This window comes from Mustelus asterias, chromosome 11 (genome assembly GCF_964213995.1).
Source record: "Mustelus asterias chromosome 11, sMusAst1.hap1.1, whole genome shotgun sequence".
Classification (NCBI taxonomy): Eukaryota; Metazoa; Chordata; class Chondrichthyes; order Carcharhiniformes; family Triakidae; genus Mustelus; species Mustelus asterias.
In genome coordinates this window covers 61,347,952-61,371,433 of record NC_135811.1, presented here as the reverse complement: position 1 = coordinate 61,371,433, position 23,482 = coordinate 61,347,952, and the positions used below count along the sequence as shown (strand labels likewise).

The 23,482-nt window shown below is 43.9% G+C and overlaps 1 protein-coding gene across 1 annotated transcript in view; it reads left to right on the top strand.

Moving 5' to 3' along the window:
• The window catches only part of LOC144500834 (broad substrate specificity ATP-binding cassette transporter ABCG2-like), a 107,739-nt gene extending 95,549 nt beyond the window's left edge, over positions 1–12,190 (top strand). Inside the window, exons 12-14 of the mRNA XM_078224311.1 lie at positions 2,792–2,881; positions 4,091–4,165; positions 12,113–12,190. Coding sequence (XP_078080437.1) covers positions 2,792–2,881; positions 4,091–4,165; positions 12,113–12,190 — 243 coding nt within the window. The remainder of the gene's footprint in view (positions 1–2,791; positions 2,882–4,090; positions 4,166–12,112) is intronic.
• The last annotated feature ends 11,292 nt before the right edge of the window (positions 12,191–23,482 follow it).

Below are 23,482 nucleotides of genomic sequence, written 5' to 3'. Positions count from 1 at the left end.
CTGAAATGGCCTAGCAAGCCACTCAGTTCAAAGGCAATTAGGAATGGGCAATAAATACTGGCCCAGTCAGCGATGCCCCCATCCCCAAGGAAAAATTTTTAAATTGTGAATTAATATCTTTGTTCCTTTTTGTTTAAGTTATTCCTAGCTCAAAAACCCTTTTCGCTCTGTTGTGGGAAATTTACCACTTCGGAGTCAGACTTGGAGGTTCAACAAAACAGTTTTATTTCGGACAAAGCTGTGGGAGAAAGCACTGTTACTCCACAGTACTTGGCAGCCACCTTCTCAACTACACGATGGTAGTTGAGCATCTCTTATACTTTTTAGACAATAGGCAGTACGGACATTAGCCGTTAACACATCGTTACAAGTTGAGTAGATCGACAGTTAACACATCGTTACAAGCAGACAGGTACAGACATGGACAGTTAACACATCATTGTACATAGAATGGATACATTCATGCAGTTATGTCCTCTATCAATGACTGGCTTCGATATACATACATTTATGTATTCATGTCCCCATCAGTGGCTGACCTTGTTATCAAACTCATTGTTCTGGGTCTGCTCTTTATCTCAAGTCTTAAAGTGCCTCAAGGTCTGACCAGTTTCCTGCAGCAATTCAGATACTGCAGGTTTTAACTCTTTGTGTAATGTCTGTGCCCAAAGTCAGTGCCTTTTAATGTCCCTTCCCAGAGTCAATTTTGTGCCAGGTAACCATTTTGAGTCCATCACTTTAATTTCACCATAACAGCTCCTATCTTGTTCTTGGGATTTTATTAACTAATACATTGAGTATTAGTGAAATGAGGACCTGACAGTGAGAACCTGACAGTGGAAGAAAGGGACCATACCCTGTATGGAGAGGCATTAATGTCAACCTAAACTGAATTGCCTAGGGAGTTGGCTTTGGTGTGGAGGGGGGCTCAACTTCCAATAAAACTGAAGAGCATGAATCTGAGATGCAGATATTGGAGATCGTTTCCGTCCATTTGGTGGAAATAATAGAGAAGCGCAACAAATTATAGGACATTTTCCACAATACGCGTTTGGAATATTTTCTTTTTGGGCATTTTACTCATTTGTTGTTTGTGTGAACTTGTTATATGGAAGTTGATTGCTGAATTTACCTGCATAACATAATTAGGGAGACGTTGTTGCAACTGGGAAATATCCACAGTGTGAGATACAGCTGGCAATTGTTTCTTTGAGAAATGACAGTTTATTTCAGCAATGGTTAGCTTAAGTTTTTAAAAAACTTTTCATGGGATGTGGCCGTCGCTGGGTGGGCCAGCATTTATTGCCCAACCTGAGGATATTTAAGAGTCAACCGCATTGCTGTGGATCTGGAGTCACATGTAGGTCAGATCAGCTAAGGGCATTAGTGAACCACATGGATTTTTAACGACAATGGTTTCATGGTCATGATCAGACATTTAATTCCAGATTTTTATTGAATTCAAATTCCATCACCTACCATGGTGAGATTCAAACCTGGGTCCCCAGATTACTAGTTTCGCAACAATACCACTACGCCAACACCTCTATCTAACTGATGTATCACTAACACAAGGCCACCTTATGTGGGTTTTGTATCTTGCCAATTGTTGACCTTTCTGGGTGCCAAAAAGTGAGGTTGTCCTCAATCAGGCTGCAGACAATGATACCTGAACTAGAGAGTTTCAATTTGTGGGCTTTGTACTTTGAAGAAGCACTATCCTGATGTTTGTGTGAGATTCAATGCTACAGTAACTAATTTTCTGCTGGTGCAGCAAAACTGAATCCAACGCCGCCCCCCCCCCCCCCCAAATGTCTGCTGGCTGGTCTCCATACTCATAGGACTATGATCTGCCATGATTACATAAGATAGTTTGCCAAAGAAAATTATATTGGCCCTCAGTGATAAAACACAAATGAACGTAAGTACTATTTTAGTGCTATTTCAATGCTACATTCATCTAGGAGGAAAATGACCCAATGATTGGATATTAACAGGATTGAATTGTTTCGACAGTTTGAGGGTGGGGAAAGTAGGGAACAGGAAAATAGTTTTTAACTCCACAGCATACATTTTTCTTATTGACAAGTTCCCTCCCAGACACCAGCCTGATTGACAGGTTTGGCTTCCAGTTGGGTGGAATGGACTCTGCAGCAGGTGGCAGGAGCAGGTAGGTCTGATCCCAGATTTTGGGGCAGAGGGCATAGTGGGTGAGAGATCTGATCCTTGATCTCTGAGTTCACCGTTTGGGAAGCACTCCTGTTTCTCCTGGTCCGCAAGCAGTGCTATAAAGGCCTCTCCCCGAAGCTGTCCTTGCCTCCCTTCAGCTACTGGGTTTCCTGATGCCTAGGAAAACCAGCCGACCACTGTTAAACCTACAAATCAATTTAAATCAGAGACTGTCAGTCTCATCGAAGTATTTGAATTGCCAACCTACCTCCTAAGAATGGTCTAGCTTCCTGTCCCTTGTTCTACCTCCAATAACTATGGAAGTGAGCAGGTTGGAAGCTTTTTGGTGTATGATTTGAAATCTATTAAAATTTTAACACCTTATCCAACTCCAACCCACCCATATTTGGGGGTTAACATTCACCCAAATTAATTTGTTAGTAAGTTGAAGATTTGAGACAATAGAATGCACAGAGAGCAAAATTTGACATATTTACTTTTGCCTTATATGGAGATTGCATGCCACCAAACCTCTATAGATATTATCACTTTTATATGATTAATTGGTAAGTAACATATGGCACTTCCCATTTCTAATTATATAAATACCTTTTATTGGCAGACCTTTTCTGGCCTTCTTGTGAACTTGCCAAGTATTTCAAACTGGCTGAACTGGCTTCAATACTTCAGTATCCCTAGGTACTGCTTTGCGGTAAGTTTTTGCTTATTTTCATGTTATGTTCATAAATTAGAACAATTTGTGTTTTGTTTCCACAATATCGGTTAAAAATGCAAATCCCACAAGCCTACATCTTTGAATTTACATTGTGAGGAGGTGGTAAATAAGAAGAACCTGGGTGACATTTGTACATCTGTTAGACTTGCAGCTGAACATGTAGGCACAAGTTAATATGAGTTTTGTTATCAGATGCTTAGGATGGAAAATTGACCCTATGGTATTATAGTCCTATCTGTTCATGTCCATCAACTCTCCACACTAGAAATTCAGCCTCCTAAAATGACTCATTACAAATACTGCCTTTTTCCAAAGATCACTTCACTGTAACACTTCCAATTTACCAATAACAAATAGCATATGTCCTGCATATTTCAATATGCAGCAAATAAAGCAGCAACTCAATATGCATTTGGAAAAAACCATTCAAGTAATAACACATCTGAAAGTGCTTCACAGAAACATAACCCTAAATTGCATTGAGCCAAAGAAGAAGACCTTAATTAGACTTGGTCTAAAAGATAGAATTTTGGAAGCATTTTCAAGGAGTTAGAGATGTTTATTTGGGGAAATTGTAGCACATGAAGTCTAGATGTCTGAAAGCAGAGCTACCAATTGTGGGTGACAAAAGTGGAGCATGCACAAGAGACTAGAGTTGGAGAATTGCAGAATGCTTAGAGGTTTTGGGCAGGAGGAGGTTATAGGAGAAGCACTATGCCATGGATGGATTTGAACACCAGGATGAGAAGTTTAAATTGAGATATTGGTGGTTCTGCAGCCATTGTGGGTCAGTGAGCACAGAGGTGATGGGTACATGACACAGAAGTTCTAGATGAGGTGAAGTTTATGAATGGGAGAAGCTGACCGAGAGACTATTGGAAGTAGTGATCTTTGTGATGGAGAGGATATGGGATTAGAAGTTCAGCTCAGGGCCATGTAGGACGCTGTGAACTGTCAGGTTCAGTCTGAACCAGTAGCCAGGGAAGGGATAGGATTGGCGGATAGAGAAACTAGATTTTGTTGGGTATTGAAGGCTTTTGTCTTTCCTGTGTCTAATTGTAAGAAATTATAACTCATGCCAGATAAGCAATCTGACAACATAGATCTGGGCTTCATCAACATTCACATGGAATCAAACGTACCTTTTGATGATAAGTTTAAGTAATTCTTAAATGTATTTTTAAGGCACTGCAGGCGAATGAATTCAGAAATCTGTACTTCTGTAATGACAAACAAAGGAATGACACAACATTATCACAAGTAATAGCCAATTGCTCAGAGAGAATCTCACCAAGTAAAGGAATGTAAGTTTCAATTAGTCATGTGTCTAAAAGAGAAAGTTTAAAATTATTATCTATATTAGAAATGGCTTATTATCTTCAAATATTAGTTACAGGTGTTGCTTCAACCTTCTTTGAGTTTTATGGTATTGTTGTGATCCTATGAAACTTCATGGGCATTATTTTTCCGCCCCCTGCACTGGTCGATTAGTATAGCGGGGCGGGAAGTTTTAGTGGGAGGCTAAAAACGAGAATCACACCCCACGATTGAAGGACTTTCAATTAAGAGTAATTTATTCACAAGCATTTTTGGGTTCAAATTTGTTTTCTGCCGGCATTTCTGGGGATAATTCCCATACTCTCATCATGGACCTCTCGTGTAACTGTTTCAACACGTTCTCACGTGACCACTCAGTCTACACTGTGCAAACACCCTGTCAACATTCTCTCTTACAAATATTTATATCCAGATTTATTATGGAGTCATGCTATGTAAATTTGTCACATTATAATAACTTCCTCCTAACATTGGTGAATCTGCTGCTGGTGGGAGGGCAATGCTACAATGTGACATTCACACAAACGATTTCCATTTTAACTGTTGATGAAGGTATTTATAATGGAAATATAAAAATCAAGACTAGATGGAATCTTACCATATTGTTTCAAGTGTCAGGCTCAAACAGAAAACTGGCATGTAGCTCTCCAGTTGCACACACCAGTTTGCTCTCCAGATTTTGAACCCCTCTGAGGACAAAAAGTGAGTGCATGGTTCATGCCATAACTCTGGGGGGGTGCGAGACTGGATAGAGCCAGCACCCAGCTCCAGAGATCGGGGTGCCATCTTTAAAGAGCTCCCCGATTGGAACTGAACTCTTTTCCCGTTCACCATAGAGAAATTGGGGACACCCCACCCCACAATCATCGGGCCTTCCTCCCACAGACAATCATCGGGAAGTCCCTACCCCAGCACTGTGGAAGTATCACCGGCATTCCCCCTGCCCTTCCCTGCACTGTGCCAACCTGTTAGTGCTACTGCTCTCTCCCCCGGGAGCGATACTTACCTCTGAGTCTCTGAAGGGATCCCACTAGCGATAGTACCACCAGGCACAACATATTGAAAAAAATGTAATGATAGAATCCGTACAGTACAGAAGGAAGCCATTCGGCCTATCAAGTCTGTACTGATCACAATCCTACCCAGGCCTTATTCCCATAATCCTCATTTACCCTACTAATCCCCCTGACACTGGGGTTAATTTAGTGTGGCCAAACAACCTAACCCGCGCATCTTTGGACTGTGGGAGGGAACTGGTGCACCCGGAGGAAACCCTCACAGACACGGGGAGAACGGGCAAACTCCACATAGACAGTGACCCGAGGCCGGAATTGAACCCGAGTCCTTAGCGTTGTGAGGCAGCAGTGCTAACCACTGTGCCACCATGCTGTCCCTAATCTGGAAGCTGGAAACTTTTTTTGACAATCCACTTATCTGTGGGTGCATGAGTCTTCAAATTCTACTTTAGTGGGTTTGAAAGACTGATGCCACCCGTATCCTTCTTATTCCCCAGTCTGCATGAACTGTTTTCTCATTACAACAATGTAAATTCAATTGGCCGTGTTAAATCACTGAACATCCACCAAGTAAAGGAAGGAGCTGGAACTATCTCAAAATAAATTTATTCACAAAACCAAGTGTGACATAAGTGCAGACTACTTTTTCCTTTCACACAGCAGCCCCCACCACAGGTGGAAACAGGTTTCTATATATGTGCCTTAACCTTTCCCCAATTAGTATCAGTGATTCTTAACAACTAGCACTGAAATTTCCTGACCATTCTCGCAGATGGGATCTTCCGGTCCCGCCAATGGCATCCCTCCCGGCTGCAGAGGGGGCGGGGCTTTCAAAACCTGGTAGACACCAGCGGGGCTGGAAGATTCCCAACGCTGGCCAATTGTGGGCTGCATCCGCCACCAAAAAATGCACCGTGGAGGGGGAATGCTTTCACTCAGTTGTCACAACATTTGCTAGTCTGTACCGGGGAACCTACAATAACGGTCCAGGTTTCAACCCCCTCTGCTGCTCACTTCCCATTGGACGAGCCTCCGTTCGCTCAATAATGGAGTTCATGACCCACGGGGAGATGTATCAATGATCCCCTATGCCCTTTGTAGCCGTCATAACAGAGGGCTTGAAAACATATTATCAAGTTAAATCAAGGATAAATACATAAAAAGCAAATGCATAACTAATGAAAGAATAGGGTCGATTAGTAATTTTTGTGTGGATGTGCAAGATTTGGGCATGGCTCTTAATGAATGCTTTGTATCTATTTCCACAAAAGAGCCATTGTAGACATTGTGGTTGAGGAGGAGTGTGAAATATTGGGTGGGAGAAACATAGTGAGGGAGGATATATTCAGAGGTTAGCAGTTCCCTTGATATTCACTGGCATGACAATTGCTGAATCACTCTGCTATCAACATCCTAGGGTTTATCATTGACCACAAACTGAACTGAAACAACCATATAAATACTGTGGCAGGTCAGAGACTGGGAATTCTGCAGCAAGTAACTCACCTCCTGACTGCCCAAAGTCTATCCACAAGGAGTGTAATGGAATACTCTCCACTTGCCTAGATGCACGCGGCTCCAAAACATGCAAGAAGCTCGACACAATCCAGGAAATAGCAGCCTGTTTGATTAGCACCCTATCCACCACCTTCAACATCAACTCCATCCGCCACCATCGTATAGTGGCAATAGAGTGTACCGTCTACAAGGTGCACTGTAACAGCTCACTAAGATTCCTTCATCAGGCGCATAAAACATGCAGCCTTTATTACCTCAAAGATCAAGGGCAGCAGATGTATGGGAACAGCACCACCTGCAAATTCTCCTCCAAGCCATCCTGACTTGGAAATATATCACTATTCCTTCATTGTCACTGTGTCAGAATCCTAGAATTTCCTTCCTAACAGCACTGTGGTCAATGGTAAACCCTAGGATGTTGATAGCAGAGTGATTCAGCAATTGCAATGCCAGTGATTATCAAGGGAACTGCTAACCTCTGAATATATCCTCCCTCACTATGTTTCTCCCACCCAATATTTCACGCTCCTCCTCAACTACAATGTCTACAATGGCTCTTTTGTGGAAATAGATACAAAGCATTCATTAACAGCACTGGTGGATGTACCTTCACCATGTGGACTGCAGTGGCAGTTAGGAATGGACAAGTAAATGCTGACCTAGCCAGTGACACCCACATCCTGTGAAATAATTTTTAATAGCAGTAGACAATGAAAAATTAAGAAGTACTGAAGGCACAGAGGTGGCACCGGTATACAACCGTTGTACATAGTTTTGGCACTTTAAATATATGTTCACTTCCACTGTTGAGAAGTTGAAAGTTTCCCCAATTCCACCTTGCTGCCAGTTACTTCAGTGGTCGCAGACATTTAATGTGGACCCCCATCGGAGTCTGATAAAGACCTCTTGCAGATTCAGTTGCCTAGTGATTAGTAATCCCACATGTGCATGATTAAGCACTGGCCATCATTTGTGAATGTGTTGCCTGGCCATGCATGATGCAATCCATTGCTTGCAACTCACCATTTTCTGACCTCTGAAAATATGTTCATTAAGTTCATTGCATATCCTGCTGCTGTTGTTCTTATATGAGATCTGGGTGGATGCCATTAGTACTCGAGTTTAGTTAGATCTGCTATGTGAGTGGCCAGGAACACTAGATGCAATTTCAGGGCTGAGAGAGTGAAGCTCCATACTGTCTTTGTTATATATTTAAGTGGCTGCAGATTGTTTTAAGTATTGATCACATGATTCAATGGCGAAGTCATTAGGGTGTTGCAGAGGCTGCTGTTTTGCTTTGTGCTCTGAACAGGCAAGAGGTCCTAAATAAATCTGTTATTGTTAGTTTAAATCTACGTTTGCAAACTACTTGTTAAAATCCACAATCCCTAACATAATTTTCTTCTTAACATGTCTGGGGAAGCTGTGGTGGGCACATCAAAACATTACTGGCCTTCCTTTGTCATTTTGAGCTACCATGCAGGTAAAGACTGCAAGTAAGGAGGCCACATGCAAAATAGCCTTGACTGCAAGGTCCTGCTGAATGAAATAATAGTCATTCTGGCATAGAATAGGGCCAATTGGCTCATTGAATCCATGTGGGCTTTCTGCAAAACAATCCAATCAGTCTGACTGCGCCATTCTATCCGTGTACCCCTGTAAGTTTATTTTCCTCAAATACCCATTAACTTTCTTTGAGAAATCATTCACCCTCTCTGTTTCCACCATCATCCTTGTCAGTGAGCTCCAGGTCATTACCACTAACTGTGTAAAAAAGTTGAAAGGTTAATCCTCATATCCCCCCTGCTTCTCTTGCTCAAGAACAAATTTGTGTCCCCAAATCCTTGTACTATTAATTAATGACTTTTCTTTGACTACCTTATCAAAACCTGTCAATCATGTACACCTCTATCAAATTTCCCTCAATCTCCTATGCTCCAAGGAGACCAGCCTCAACTGAACCTTGCAGCTAAAATTCCTCATCCTTGGAACCGTTATGGTAAATCTCCTTTGCATTATTCAAGGACCCTCATATCCTTCCTAAAGTATGGTGACCAGAATTGGATGCAGTTCTCTACTTGTGACCCAACAAGAGAACAAAGAACAATACAGCACAGGAACAGGCCCTTCGGCCCTCCAAGCCCGCGCTGCTCCCTGGTCCAAACTAGACCATTCTTTTGTATCCCTCCATTCCCACTCCATTCGTGTGGCTATCTAGATAAGTCTTAAACGTTCCCAGTGTGTCCGCCTCCACCACCTTGCCCGGCAGCGCATTCCAGGCCCCCACCACCCTCTGCGTAAAATACGTCCTTCTGATATCCGTGTTAAACCTCCCCCCCCTCACCTTGAACCTATGACCCCTCGTGAACATCACCACCGACCTGGGAAAAAGCTTCCCAGCATTCACCCTATCTATGCCTTTCATAATTTTATACACCTCTATTAGGTTGCTCCTCATCCTCCGTCTTTCCAGTGAGAACAACCCCAGTTTACTCAATCTCTCCTCATAACTAAGCCCTTCCATACCAGGCAACATCCTGGTAAACCTCCTCTGCACTCTCTCTAAAGCCTCCACGTCCTTCCGGTAGTGTGGCGACCAGAACTGGGCGCAGTATTCCAAATGCGGCCAAACCAACGTTCTATACAACCGCAACATCAGACCCCAACTTTTATACTCTATGCCCCGTCCTATAAAGGCAAGCATGTCATATGCCTTATTCACTACCTTCTCCACCTGTGACGTCACCTTCAAGGATCTGTGGACTTGCACGCCCAGGTCCCTCTGCATATCTACGCCCTTTATTGTTCTGCCATTTATCGTATAGCTCCCCCCTACGTTAGTTCTACCAAAATGCATCACTTCGCATTTATCTGGATTGAACTCCATCTGCCATTTCTTTGCCCAAATTTCCAGCCTATCTATATCCTTCTGTAGCCTCTGACAATGTTCCTCACTATCTGCAAGTCCAGCCATTTTCGTGTTGTCCGCAGACTTACTGATCACCCCAGTTACACCTTCTTCCAGATCATTTATATAAATCACAAACAGCAGAGGTCCCAATACAGAGCCCTGCGGAACACCACTAGTCACAGGCATCCAGCCGGAAAAAGACCCTTCCACTACCACCCTCTGTCTTCTGTGACCAAGCCAGTTCTCCACTCATCTAGCCACCTCCCCCTTTATCCCAGAGCTTTATATAGATTCAGCATAACCTCCCTGTTTTTGCAAGATAAATTCAAAAGAACTTGCATGTTCCCAATGCCAACTCATATCACCTAACCCACCCAACAATGGCCCCTCATATACTTCATTCGAATCCACGATCCCCTATCCACCTCCATGGCTGCTCAGCCCCTCCATTCCAACTCATAATTCATTCGTGCCCATTTATCCAGTATGTACTCTACAAAACAAAAAGACCCTTATGTGTTGAAAAGCTCATAGAAAAAGACCATTCTTACCTTTTGAAAAAAAATGTGCTGCTACAACAATCTAATAAATGTGATAATCAGGCAGACCTTTAAAATATCAATGAAAGATGCTATAAACACTCGATACCTCTTTATCTTATGTAAATAAATATTGATCCAGTGACAACATAGATCAGAGATAATGAAACTTGGAAACCTTAGACCATAAGACCATAAGACATAGGAGCGGAAGTAAGGCCATTCGGCCCATCGAGTCCACTCCACCATTCAATCATGGTTGATTTCAACTCCATTTACCCGCTCTCTCCCCATAGCCCTTAATTCCTCGAGAAATCAAGAATTTATCAATTTCTGTCTTGAAGACGCTCAACGTCTCGGCCTCCACAGCCCTCTGTGGCAATGAATTCCACAGACCCACCACTCTCTGGCTGAAGAAATTTCTCCTCATCTCTGTTCTAAAGTGACTCCCTTTTATTCTAAGGCTGTGCCCCCGCGTCCTAGTCTCCCCTGTTAATGGAAACAACTTCCCTACGTCCATCCTATCTAAGCCGTTCATTATCTTGTAAGTTTCTATCAGATCTCCCCTCAACCTCCTAAACTCCAATGAATATAATCCCACGATCCTCAGACGTTCATCGTATGTCAGGCCTACCATTCCTGGGATCATCCGTGTGAATCTCCGCTGGACCCGCTCCAGTGCCAGTATGTCCTTCCTGAGGTGTGGGGCCCAAAATTGCTCACAGTACTCCAAATGGGGCCTAACCAGTGCTTTATAAAGCCTCAGAAGTACATCCCTGCTTTTGTATTCCAAGCCTCTTGAGATAAATGACAACATTACATTTGCTTTCTTAATTACGGACTCAACCTGCAAGTTTACCTTTAGAGAATCCTGGACTAGGACTCCCAAGTCCCTTTGCACTTTAGCATTATGAATTTTGTCACCGTTTAGAAAATAGTCCATGCCTCTATTCTTTTTTCCAAAGTGTACGACCTCGCACTTGCCCACGTTGAATTTCATCAGCCACTTCTTGGACCACTCTCCTAAACTGTCTAAATCTTTCTGCAGCCTCCCCACCTCCTCAATACTACCTGCCCCTCCACCTATCTTTGTATCATCGGCAAACTTGGCCAGAATGCTCCCAGTCCCGTCATCTAGATCGTTAATATATAAAGAGAACAGCTGTGGCCCCAACACTGAACCCTGCGGGACACCACTTGTCACCGGTTGCCATTCTGAGAAAGAACCTTTTATCCCAACTCTCTGCCTTCTGTCTGACAGCCAATCGTCAATCCATGTTAGTACCTTGCCTCGAATACCATGGGCCCTTATTTTACTCAGCAGTCTCCCGTGAGGCACCTTGTCAAAGGCCTTTTGGAAGTCAAGATAGATAACATCCATTGGCTCTCCTTGGTCTAACCTATTTGTTATCTCTTCAAAGAACTCTAACAGGTTTGTCAGGCACGACCTCCCCTTACTAAATCCATGCTGACTTGTCTTAATCCGACCCTGCACTTCCAAGAATTTAGAAATCTCATCCTTAACGATGGATTCTAGAATTTTGCCAACAACTGAGGTTAGGCTAATTGGCCTATAATTTTCCATCTTTTTTCTTGTTCCCTTCTTGAACAGTGGGGTTACAACAGCGATTTTCCAATCCTCTGGGACTTTCCCTGACTCCAGTGACTTTTGAAAGATCATAACTAACGCCTCCACTATTTCTTCAGCTATCTCCTTTAGAACTCTAGGATGTAGCCCATCTGGGCCCGGAGATTTATCAATTTTCAGACCTTTTAGTTTCTCTAGCACTTTCTCCTTTGTGATGGCAACCATATTCAACTCTGCCCCCTGACTTTCCTGAATTGTTGGGATATTACTATCAATCAAGCAATGTTTTCCTTTCAGTTTCATCAACGTATTGAAAATCTGGGCTTTCGTTCAGGCCTCATTAAGCAAGCTGAACTAAAGCAAGCACTGAACTAAATCATATTGATCCAGATCTTCTGGTCGGCAGCGGAAAGAATATGCCCGCCATTGACTGGGATTTATTCTGCCCACTTAGCATTTTACAATAGAGGCCCTCTGATGCTAGCTCCAGCAGGGATGGAGAGACGAACCGAGCTGGGAGGCCAAGTGATGAGTGTAATTTCAGTGAAGCTATGTCTCCTTAAGACACGCTTCTTAAAATCTCTCAACAGTTCATTGACTTACACTGTTTTAAATGGAGTTATCAACCCTAACACTAGGCAGCTTTCCCTCAGCAAAAATTCTCACCCCCTCCATCTATCCCCACTGACAATGTTCAGCCTCAACAATCCTCACCCCCCTCCTCCGACAATGCTCACTCACCCCTCTGTCACACCCCCCAACAATGCTCATCCCCTCACTTACCCCGAACAATGCTCACCTCCCAACAATGCTCACCCTTTAATCACTCCCCTCACAGTGCTCACTCTCCTTCATTCAGACTCTGACAATGTTCCTCCCTCTCCCTCATGCCCCTACAATGCTCACCCACTTCCTCATGTCCCAATAGTACTCAAATCCCTCCTTTCCCCCAAAGAATTCTGAATTTCTTCCCCGATAGTGCTCATACCCTCACATCCTCACTCTCAATAATGCAGACTCTTCTGGCATGTTCTGGACAGAAGCCAGGGACTTCAGTAGGGAATCAGGAGGAGTGGTGCTGGAGTGGGTGAACATTGCTGACACAGGGATTGAACATCGTTGAGGTTGCCATTGTGCTTTTATGCTTCAGCCAATTTATTGAGAATTACACTTCTCAGCAAGCTTTGTACCTGCTAATAAAATAAATAAATTTATTCATCTCTAAATAAATTCATGTAAAAATCAGTATACGCATTGGGCAAACGGATCTCAGGGGTTCTGGCCATTTGATACCATTGTTAAAGTGAATTGTGCAGCATTGGGCAGGGTAAAAGTGACAATTGGAAGTTTCAACTTCCTCCCTAAGTACTACACAGGCGAATGCTTCAGGACTTCTTCAGGACCCCGAAGCACATCAGTGCTTACACTGAATCATTCATCACTCCCCAGTCTGCAACATTTATATTGGTTTCTTCAAAGTGTCAATTTTACAAGGTTGTCTTCTTAGTGGAGAGCCTTACTCATTGGGCACAAGGCTTAGAAAGTCATTTGTAGAGTTGATTTATGATTGCTTTTGATTTTCCAGTAATTATGTTTCAGCTATGCAAAATTTACTGCTTAGATTTGTTCAATGTTTAAGATATGATCTATACTTTTACAGTACATCTAAAACTGAATTTTGTTTTTCTTTTAGATGTTATGGTGAAGAGTACTTGTGTGCGCAAGGAAGCGGATTTGATTTGTGGGCCATATGGGAGAATATTATTGTACTTGGTTGCATGACAGTAACCTTTCTGACCATAGCATATGCCAATCTTAGGTTTATGAAGAAATTTACATAGCATTTCCAAACATGAGACTGATTATATGTTATACTTGAGATCTACAAGAGCTGTTCCTTCACTGTTGCAATGCATAATTATAACTGGGACAAGATGTCAGGCTTGGTTCACGAGTAGCACTCTTACTTGTGAATCCAAAGATTGTTTGTTAAAGACCCTCTCCAGAGACTTCAGCACATTAACTAGGCTGACAGTTCAATCCTGAGGGAGTGCTTCACTGTCAAGAGGTTTGCCTTTCAGATGAAGTACTGGTTTGATGTCCTAACTTCCTTCTCAAGTAAATGTGAAAGATCCCATGACACTATTTTAAGAAGAACAAAAGAGCTGGCTTAGCTAGCATTTATCTTTAGCCAACACAACTGAAGGAGATTATCTAATAATTTATTTAATTGCTATTTGTGGGTTCTTGCTGCGCACACTTTGGTTGCTGTGTTTCCCTAAATTACATCAGTAACAACACCTGAAAAGCACTTTGCAATGTCATAAAGATGCTGAAAAGATACAAGTTTTTATTCCTGATTTATCTTTCTCAAAGTGAAGAAAATATAAACGATTCTAGTGTTTTTGTCCATTAAATTTTTGTAACTGTTGTGTGTAAGATTATATTAGAAATATTACATCTGGAAGAAAATGTATTCTGTAACTTAGAATGAATGCTGTATTTTTACATGAGCACTTTAATTGTTATCTTAATTCTTCATTAATTAAAATTGTTGAGTTTTGACAGATTTAAGAATGTTTTAGTATGCACCTGATATAATTTCTGAGGTATATACTCAATTGCATCACTAAGATGTCAGCCTCCTTTATATATGGGCATCACTGAGGAATGCAACAATCATAGCAATGTCATGCTGGAAGTGTTGAGGGAGGCAGCCCATTCATACATTTGTTTCCTTACTATAAACGTAAAGAAAATTCATAACACCATTGAGATGTCTCACACAGGATCTGAAGGATCTTCTCTACCCGAACTCTCACCCATGGTGGAGGTTAAAGTAAAAGTTTATTTATTAGTCACTAGTAGGCTTACATTTACACTGCAATGACGTTACTGTGAAAATCCCCTAGTCGCCACACTCTGGCACCTGTTTGGGTACACTGAGGGAGAATTTAGCATGGCCAATTCACCTAACCTGCACATCTTTGGACTGTGGGAGGAAACCCATGCAGACACGGGGAGAATGTGCAAACTCCACACAATCAGTGACCCAAGCCAGGAATCGAACCCAGAACCCTGGCGCTGTAAGGCAGCAGTGCTAACCACTGCCACTGTGCTACCCCAGGTGGCACTGGACATTGCATGGGTGTCATTGCGGAAGCCCAACAACAATGATGAGATGGGAGGCCATGCAGCGGAAGATCATTTGATAGGAATACAAGTGAAGGGCAGAGAGGCAACTCCTGCTTTATGTGCACTGGGCCATTTCCAACTGCTGTCATCTATAGGGTTGGTTATGTTGGTGCACCTGTTGAATTGTCCAAGTTCTCATCAATACCTTGTATCTCCTACTGGGCCTGCAGCTGGTACAAAACAAAATGATCCAAAGCAGACATCACTGGCCTCTTTGGCAGGGAGAGAACCTATATCATCACATCATTCCTTTGCATGATCCCCATAAGTGCATGCACACTCACCTCGGTGGAGTCTAAATCTAGATAAGAGCAGTGAGCACTGGGTGAGCAGTGCATCCCAAATGAGCATGAGGAGGAGAGAGAGGGAAACTCTGCTGTGGACAGTGCCACTCATAGGGCCAAGGAGAAACACAGCCATGTTGCAGAGGAGGAAGATTCTGGACAAAGAACAGTACAGCACAGGAAACAGGCCCTTCGGCCCTCCAAGCCTGTGCCGCTCCTTGGTCCAACTAGACCAATCGTTTGTATCCCTCCATTCCCAGGCTGCTCATGTGACTATCCAGGTAAGTCTTAAACGATGTCAGCTTGTCTGCCTCCATCACCCTACTTGGCAGTGCATTCCAGGCCCCCACCACCCTCTGTGTAAAAACATCCCTCTAATATCTGAGTTATACTTCGCCCCTCTCACCTTGAGCCCGTGACCCCTCGTGAACGTCACTTCTGATCTGGGAAAAAGCTTCCCACCGTTCACCCTATCTATCCCCTTCATAATCTTGTACACCTCTATTAGATCTCCCCTCATTCTCCGTCTTTCCAGGGAGAACAACCCCAGTTTACCCAATCTCTCCTCATAGCTAAGACCCTCCATACCAGGCAACACCCTGGTAAACCTTCTCTGCACTCTCTCTAACGCCTCCATGTCCTGGTAGTGCAGCGACCAGAACTGGACGCAGTACTCCAAATGTGGCCTAACCAGCGTTCTATACAGCTGCATCATCAGACTCCAGCTTTTATACTCTATACCCCGTCCTATAAAGGCAAGCATAGCATATGCCTTCTTCACCACCTTCTCCACCTGTGTTGCCACCTTCAAGGATTTGTGGACCTCAGGTATCAAAAACAGGAGGGTATTTCTGGAGCACCAGAGGTAGAGTGGTTGCAAGACAAGCATGCTGACATTCACAGAAAGAGTCAGACCGCCCGTAGTATGGAATACTCAGTTTTGCTGACTCTCACAGTATGACACAATGATAATAACTACCTGGGGACCAAGCACAGACCTGTAATGTGTGTTTCTTGTGGTCACAGACCAGCAGGACAATGAGTGGAAGTCTTTTCTGTTGAGGAATCTGGCTATAGTCAGTGCCTCAATGGTTATGTGGTGCAAACAGTAACTCATTTCGGGTTCCACCAGGGCCACTTGGTTCCAGACCTCATTGCAGCCTTGGTGAATATACATTAATATTAGACAAGGTCACATTTGATCAAATGTGGCATCAAGGAGCCCTAGAAATATTGAAGACAGTGTGAATCTGGGGATAACGCACCACTGGTTGGCATCATACCTAGCACAAAGGAAGTGGCTTGTGGTTGTTGGACGCCAATCATTTCCATCCTGCATGGTAACTGTTCATGTCCATGAGCAGAGTACAAACTAAGCATCTTCCCCTCTGCAGATAAACCAGGTAATCGGTCATTCCCAGGTGGTGCAGAAATGGCTGGTGACACTTTTCAGACTCGACCATGCTATCCTCCATACAGTACCATGTAAAATAGAACATGCTGTGATTGAGAGACTTCTTAAGAACCTTCCAATATAAAGATTAAACAGATAGTCACATACATCAACTTTAAAATCACCAAGAGGTACATTGGAGTGCAAGAACATGGTCTGTCAAAGTGAACTGTAGTGCTTCTCTCTGCAGACACTGGGATGTGGGTGCAATGCATTGAACATTTCTCAAGCTGCTTGGTCTGCTTGTATATTTCTAATGGCTTTTTTTTCATCCAAACATCTCATCTTGAACGAGTCGGTATGCTAAACCTTCGTACCAATAAAGATAGCTTGGAGTAAATGAAATAAATAATTACATATTAGACCTTTATAAATCTTTACAGACAGACGGGGAGCTTATGCAGAAATACTTTAAAATTTTGGAGGCAGAAAATAATTTCCACAAACTGAATATGAAATAGTTCTTCAGTTTTAGATTACTTATTGAGCTCAAATTACCCATAAGCTCCAATCCACTATCTGTAACATTTGTAGAGTCATGTGTGCTGTGATGCAGTGGCCTATTATTAGGTGCAGCAATGGATGGAAATTTACCAGTCATCTTTTCCTATTTAAAACAGTGCAATGGTTTACTTCTCTAAAAATCTTACAAGTTATTAAACAGGATTTGTAGTTATGCACAGCAGAATAAAATACATCTTTAAACAGTTATGTATTCTTTCAGGCTACCTTTCCAAGTTGTATCATTAATGGAATAATTTCACTAAGTAAAGGTGGCACAGTGATTAGCACTGCTGCCTCACAGCACCAGGGACCTGGGTTCGATTCCCTGCTTGAGTCACTGTGCGGAGTTTGCACATTCTCCTGTGTCTGCATGGGTTTCCTCTGGGTACTCTGGTTTCCTCCCACGGTCCAAAGATGTACAGGTTAGGTGAATTGGCCATGCTAAATTCTCCCTCAGTGTACCCAAACAGGCGCCGGAGTGTGGCGACTAGGGAATTTTCACAGTAACTTCATTGCAGTGTTAATGTAAGCCTAGTTGTGACACTAATAAATAAGCTTTAAAAGTATATAGAGATATGTGACTTTAAAAAATATGGCAAATTAATGATGTGAGTAGCATAGGAATATTTTTTAAAATTTCTTCACAGGTTGTGGGTGTCCCTGGCTAAGCCAGCATTAATTACCCATCCCTAATTGCCCTCAAGAAGGTGGTGGTGAGCTGTCTTCTTGAACTGCTGCAGCCCATATAATGTAGGTACAACCACCATGCTGTTAGGAAGGGAGTTCCAAGATTTTGATCCAGCAACAGTGAAGGAATGGTGCTGTCGAAGGATCCTTGGTGAGTTGCTAGGTGATCTTATAGGTGGTATACACTACTGCCATTGTGCATCGGTGGCAAAGGGAGTGAATGTTTAAGCTGGTGGATGGGGTGCCAATCAAGCAGGCTGCTTTGTCCTGATTGGAGTCAATTGCTTGAGTGTTATTGGAGCTGCACTCACCAAGCAAGTGGGGAGTTCTCGATCACACTCCTGACTTGAGCCTTGTAGATGGTGGACAGGCTTTGTGGAATCAGGAGGTGAGTTACTTGCCACAGGTTCCCAGCCTCTGACCTGCTCTTGTAGTAGTTATATACTGGTGAATTCAGTTTCTGGTCAATGGTACTCCCCCCAGCAATGGTAATGCCGTTGAATGTCAACTTCTTATTGGAGGTAGTCAATGCCTGGTACTTGTGTGGCATGAGTATTACTTGCCACTTATCAGCCCAAGCCTGAATGTCATCCGGGTCTTGCTTCATATGGACACCGATTGCTTCAGTATCTGAGGAGTCACGAATGGTGCTGAACATTGTGCAGCTGTCAGTGAACTTTCTCATTTCATATGATGGAAGGAAGATCATTGATGAAGCAGCTGAGGAAGGTTGGGCCTAGAATATTATTCCAAGAAACATTTGTAGTGATTTCCTGGAACTGAGATGATTGACCTCCAATAACCACAATCAGTTTTCTTTGTGCCAGGTATGACTCCAGCCAATGGGGTGTTTTTCCTGATCCCCATTAACTCCAGTTTTGCTCCTTCCTGCCACACTTAGTCAAATGCTGCCTTGATGTCAAGGGCAGTCACTCTCACCTCACCTGTTGAGTTAAGCTCTATTGTCCATGTTTGGACCAAGGGCTGTAATGAGGTCAGGAGCTGAGTGGTACTTGCAGAGCTCAAACTGAGTGTCAGTGAGCAGGTTATTGCTGAGTAAGTGCCGCTTGGTAGCACTATCGATGACCCCTCAATAGGCTTGTATTTTGTCAGTTGAAAGTTACACAACAGGATGAACACACACTTTTTAAGGGCTGTTGAATGTCATTAAGGAAGGGGTTTCATAGCCTTTTTACTCTAGATATTTTAGTATTGTTTTTGACACAGTGGAATGGTGGAGTCCAGGAACCCAGTAGAAGAGCCCAGAAAGGGCAATTAACCGAGTCAGCCAGAACATTCATTTCAGTTTCTGTATTTTCCACTTTGCAGCTGAATACTGTTGTGTAGTTTGGAGGCAGGAAGTCATTGGAGCATTGAGTAGTTGTCCCTGAACCAATCAACAGGAATCTGAGATTAGTGGGAATGGATCAGAATGGAGGAATACCACAGCATAGGTAAGCAGAGCAGCCAACCTAACTGCAGAATTTTCTGTCAGTCTGACTTCAGAGTCAGCAGATCAATCACAACAGAAGCCCAGTATCAGAAAATTGTGATAGCTGGAATGAAGTCACTGACCCAAGGTGGTGGCTAGAGATTTCTGTAGTGGGAGAGGTGCAAAGAAACATGTCCATGTGTGACTGGGCCCTGCCTGGTTACCACAGGCCGGACTCATCGACATCACTGAGTGTGTCACGCCTTGGAAGTCATTAATCAGAATACAAACATCTTGGCCCAGGCTGCAGACTCCATCCTTGCAGTGTTGCCTGGGTACCACCCAATGCCAGCATCTCCAGTGAGATGAGGCTCCTGGATGCCTCCAATTGTGCCTGCATGTGCTGGAAGGTCGCTGACACCCCCTTCTTTAAAACCTGGCTCTGTTTTTGCATCTCCACCATTGCTAGGTTAAATGAGAAGCCGAACATCTACCTTGGTGCCAGCAGTTCTCTGGAAGTCATCAATTCTCCGACTGGTCGCTCCTTTAGATGTTCCAGCTTCCACCCGATGTGCAATAGCGGCTGTGCGGTCCTCACCAGAGAGTGTCCCAGAAGCCTGTCCACTAACATTTCCCACCAAGGTGTGTCTCTGTGCTGGTGAACGCACTGATAAGGTTTCAATGCCCTCCCAGGAGTTGTGGCCTGGGTGCTCGCAGGGATGGGACGGCGGGATACAACCTTGGATGGCCCGGCCTCATCTGATGAAGATCCAGCAAGACAAAGGACCAGAGGTCAGCTGGTGGAAAATCAAGGGTGTGGGGGATGATAGACTTGCTGAGGTAGGTAATCTGAATCACGATGCTTTGGACTCTTACTTGCTCGAGGCTGCCAAACTCGCAATCAGCGACAGTTCGCTTTTGGGCCTCACCTGCTATTTCCAGGGCCCTCTCCTCAGAGGGGTTAAGGAATCGTATTTTGCGGATGCCTCCACCTGTCTTTGCTGGCTCCCTCTTGTGTCCTCTATGGGGACACAAAGACAACAGAGTGAGAGGATGACCTGACTAGGATGATGGGGGGGGGGGGGGGGGGGGAGTTGCGGGGGGGAGGGCGGGGAGCGGTTTGATAGCAGGTGGTATGTGTGGGCATGCGGCCTGGTCAATCAGGGGGTTTGATGTGAACTGTTGAGAGGGGGGCATTCTGATGGGAACTCTGTGTAACATTGTTAGACGGTTGTGCGGTGGCATAGGGGTTTATGAGATGGCAGAAGTTAGGGATATGAGTTATGCCAGGGCAGGGAAGTGGGCTCCCACTCCTGCAGACCAAAGAAGGTTGTTCTTCTTCTTGTGGCACTCCATGCCCACCCTCCTGGTATCGCTCCTGGAGTTTACTGACTCGGCCACCGCTTCCCATGCTTCAGTGACTTGGCCTGTTGGTAGCCTCCTGCCAACCTTCTGGAAGAGGGTGGCTCTCCTCTCCTCTCCTCCACAGCTTCCAGCATCCTCTCCACCTCCGACTTGAGAACCTGGGTGCTGATCTTCTCCTGGCCATATTGCTGGTTGAAATGAGAGTGCTCTTGTGTCATTGTGTTTCCAACAATGAGCCACTGAGGTCAGGGCTCCTCGGCTGAGGGTTGTCATTTCTGATTGAGAATACTTACATAATTGTTTTTAAGATTCATATCATGAATCTTAAATTTCACAGTAGCACAATTTTAAATTTGCACGGTAGCACAGTGGTTAGCACTGCTGCTTCACAGCTCCAGGGACCTGGGTTCAATTCCCGGCTTGGGTCACTGTCTGTGTGGAGTTTGCACATTCTCCTCGTGTCTGCGTGGGTTTCCTCTGGGTGCTCCGGTTTCCTCCCACAGTCCAAACATGTGCGGGTCAGGTTGATTGGCCATGCTAAAATTGCCCTTAGTGTCCTGGGATGCGTAGGTTAGAGGGATTAGTGGGTAAATATATAGGGATGTGGGGGTGGGGCCTGGGTGAACAAAGAACAAAGAACAGTACAGCACAGGAAACAGGCCCTTCGGCCCTCCAAGCCTGTGCCGCTCCTTGGTCCAACTAGACCAATCGTTTGTATCCCTCCATTCCCAGGCTGCTCATGTGACTATCCAGGTAAGTCTTAACCGATGTCAGCGTGCCTGCCTCCACCACCCTACTTGGCAGCGCATCCCAGGCCCCCACCACCCTCTGTGTAAAAAACATCCCTCTAATATCTGAGTTATACTTCGCCCCTCTCACCTTGAGCCCGTGACCCCTCGTGAACGTCACTTCTGATCTGGGAAAAAGCTTCCCACCGTTCATCCTATCTATCCCCTTCATAATCTTGTACACTGGGATGAACCCTTCATAATCCCCTTCATAATCTTGTACACTGGGTGGGATTGTGGTCGGTGCAGACTCGATGGGCCGAATGGCCTCTTTCTGTGCTGTAGAGTTTCTATGATTCTATGAGTCTATGATTTGTGGACTTTAAATTTATCATTGCATTTATTGAATCATCTTTAATCTATCATTTTCCAAAATTCAGTTAACTCATATTCATTCTCTTGATAAGAGATTTCAAAAGGCATGGTCATGCTCGATCAATCTTATGAATTATTTGAAGAATAGAAAGACTAGATGGGTTAATGGGATGGATATAATATACATGCACTTTGAAAAGTTTTCAATACACGAGCACATAATGGACTCACGACTAAGGCCAGAACCATGTGGAGTCAGTGGACAATTAGCAATTGTTTCCTGTTTTGCAGTAATTTGTTATGCAGAGATTGGACCTACAATCCATACTAAAGAGGAACACACTTTCTCACAGGAGAAACTGCATTTAGTAATGTAATACAGTATTGGAAAGGGGATATGTTAATTCAAACTCAAGCCAGTTGAAGTATGAAACTAGACGCTAATTCATTTCTTAATGGTTGGTTTATTTAGAGAATGCTGCTTTATATAAAAGCAAATTACTGTGGATGCTGGAATCTGAAACCAAAGAGAAAACGCTGGAAAATCTCAGCAGGTCTGGCAGCATCTGTAAGGAGAGAAAAGAGCTGATGTTTCGAGTCCAGATGACCCTGCTTTATATAATGCTTCTTACGTACTAGCCCAGTGTCCCCACAGTCTCTCTTTACCTTCTTTTGATAAATTAATAAATGTTCAGCTCCTTTGAAGCTAATATTTAATCTTGTGACAAAATGTTTAAAGGAAACTTCCCTCATTAACATTTCTGGGAGTTACAATCCTCTCCAACTAACCCCAGCTGCCATTGGCTGCAGAAAGCTAGACATTACCTGAGGAGAGAGTTAAAGGGAGATGAGAGACAGTGGGAACAGCTGAAAATGGTGCTCTGCACCACAGAGATAGTTGTAAAACCCCAGTCACAAAGTGACTCAGTAAAGGGACTGAGCTCTGTATCATTCTGAGGAGGGATTCCACAGGGACTATATACTTGGGGTCCGGCATATATCATTCCACAGGGATTGTTTATCCGGAGCCAGGCTCTATATAAATAGTTTACCCAGTAGGGCCAGATCACCCCGTGGGACTTCCTCACTCCACAGCAACAGTTCACCTGGGGATGGGTCTGTATCCCGTATCCCGCAGGTCTGTATCCCACAGGGCGGGATTGTTTAAGTTTATTTATTAGTCACAAGTAGGCTTACATTAACACTGCAATGAAGTTACTGTGAAAATGGCGGAGGTGCTTAATGAATACTTTACCTCGGTATTCACGGTGGAAAGGGATCTGGGTGGTTGTACTGCTGGTTTGCGGTGGACAGAAAGGATCGAGCATGTGGACATAAAGAAAGAGGATGTGTTGGAACTATTGAATGGCATCAAGGTTGGTAAGTCGCCGGGACCGGATGGGATGTACCCCAGGTTACTGTGGGAGGCGAGGGAGGAGATTGCGGAACCTTTGGCGATGATCTTTGCATCGTCGATGGAGACGGGAGAGGTGCGGGAGGATTGGAGGATTGCAGATGTGGTCCCTATATTCAAGAAAGGGAACAGGGACAGCCCGGGAAATTACCGACCGCTGAGTCTAACCTCAGTGGTTGGTAAGTTGATGGAGAGGATCCTGAGAGACAGGATTTATGATCATCTAGAGA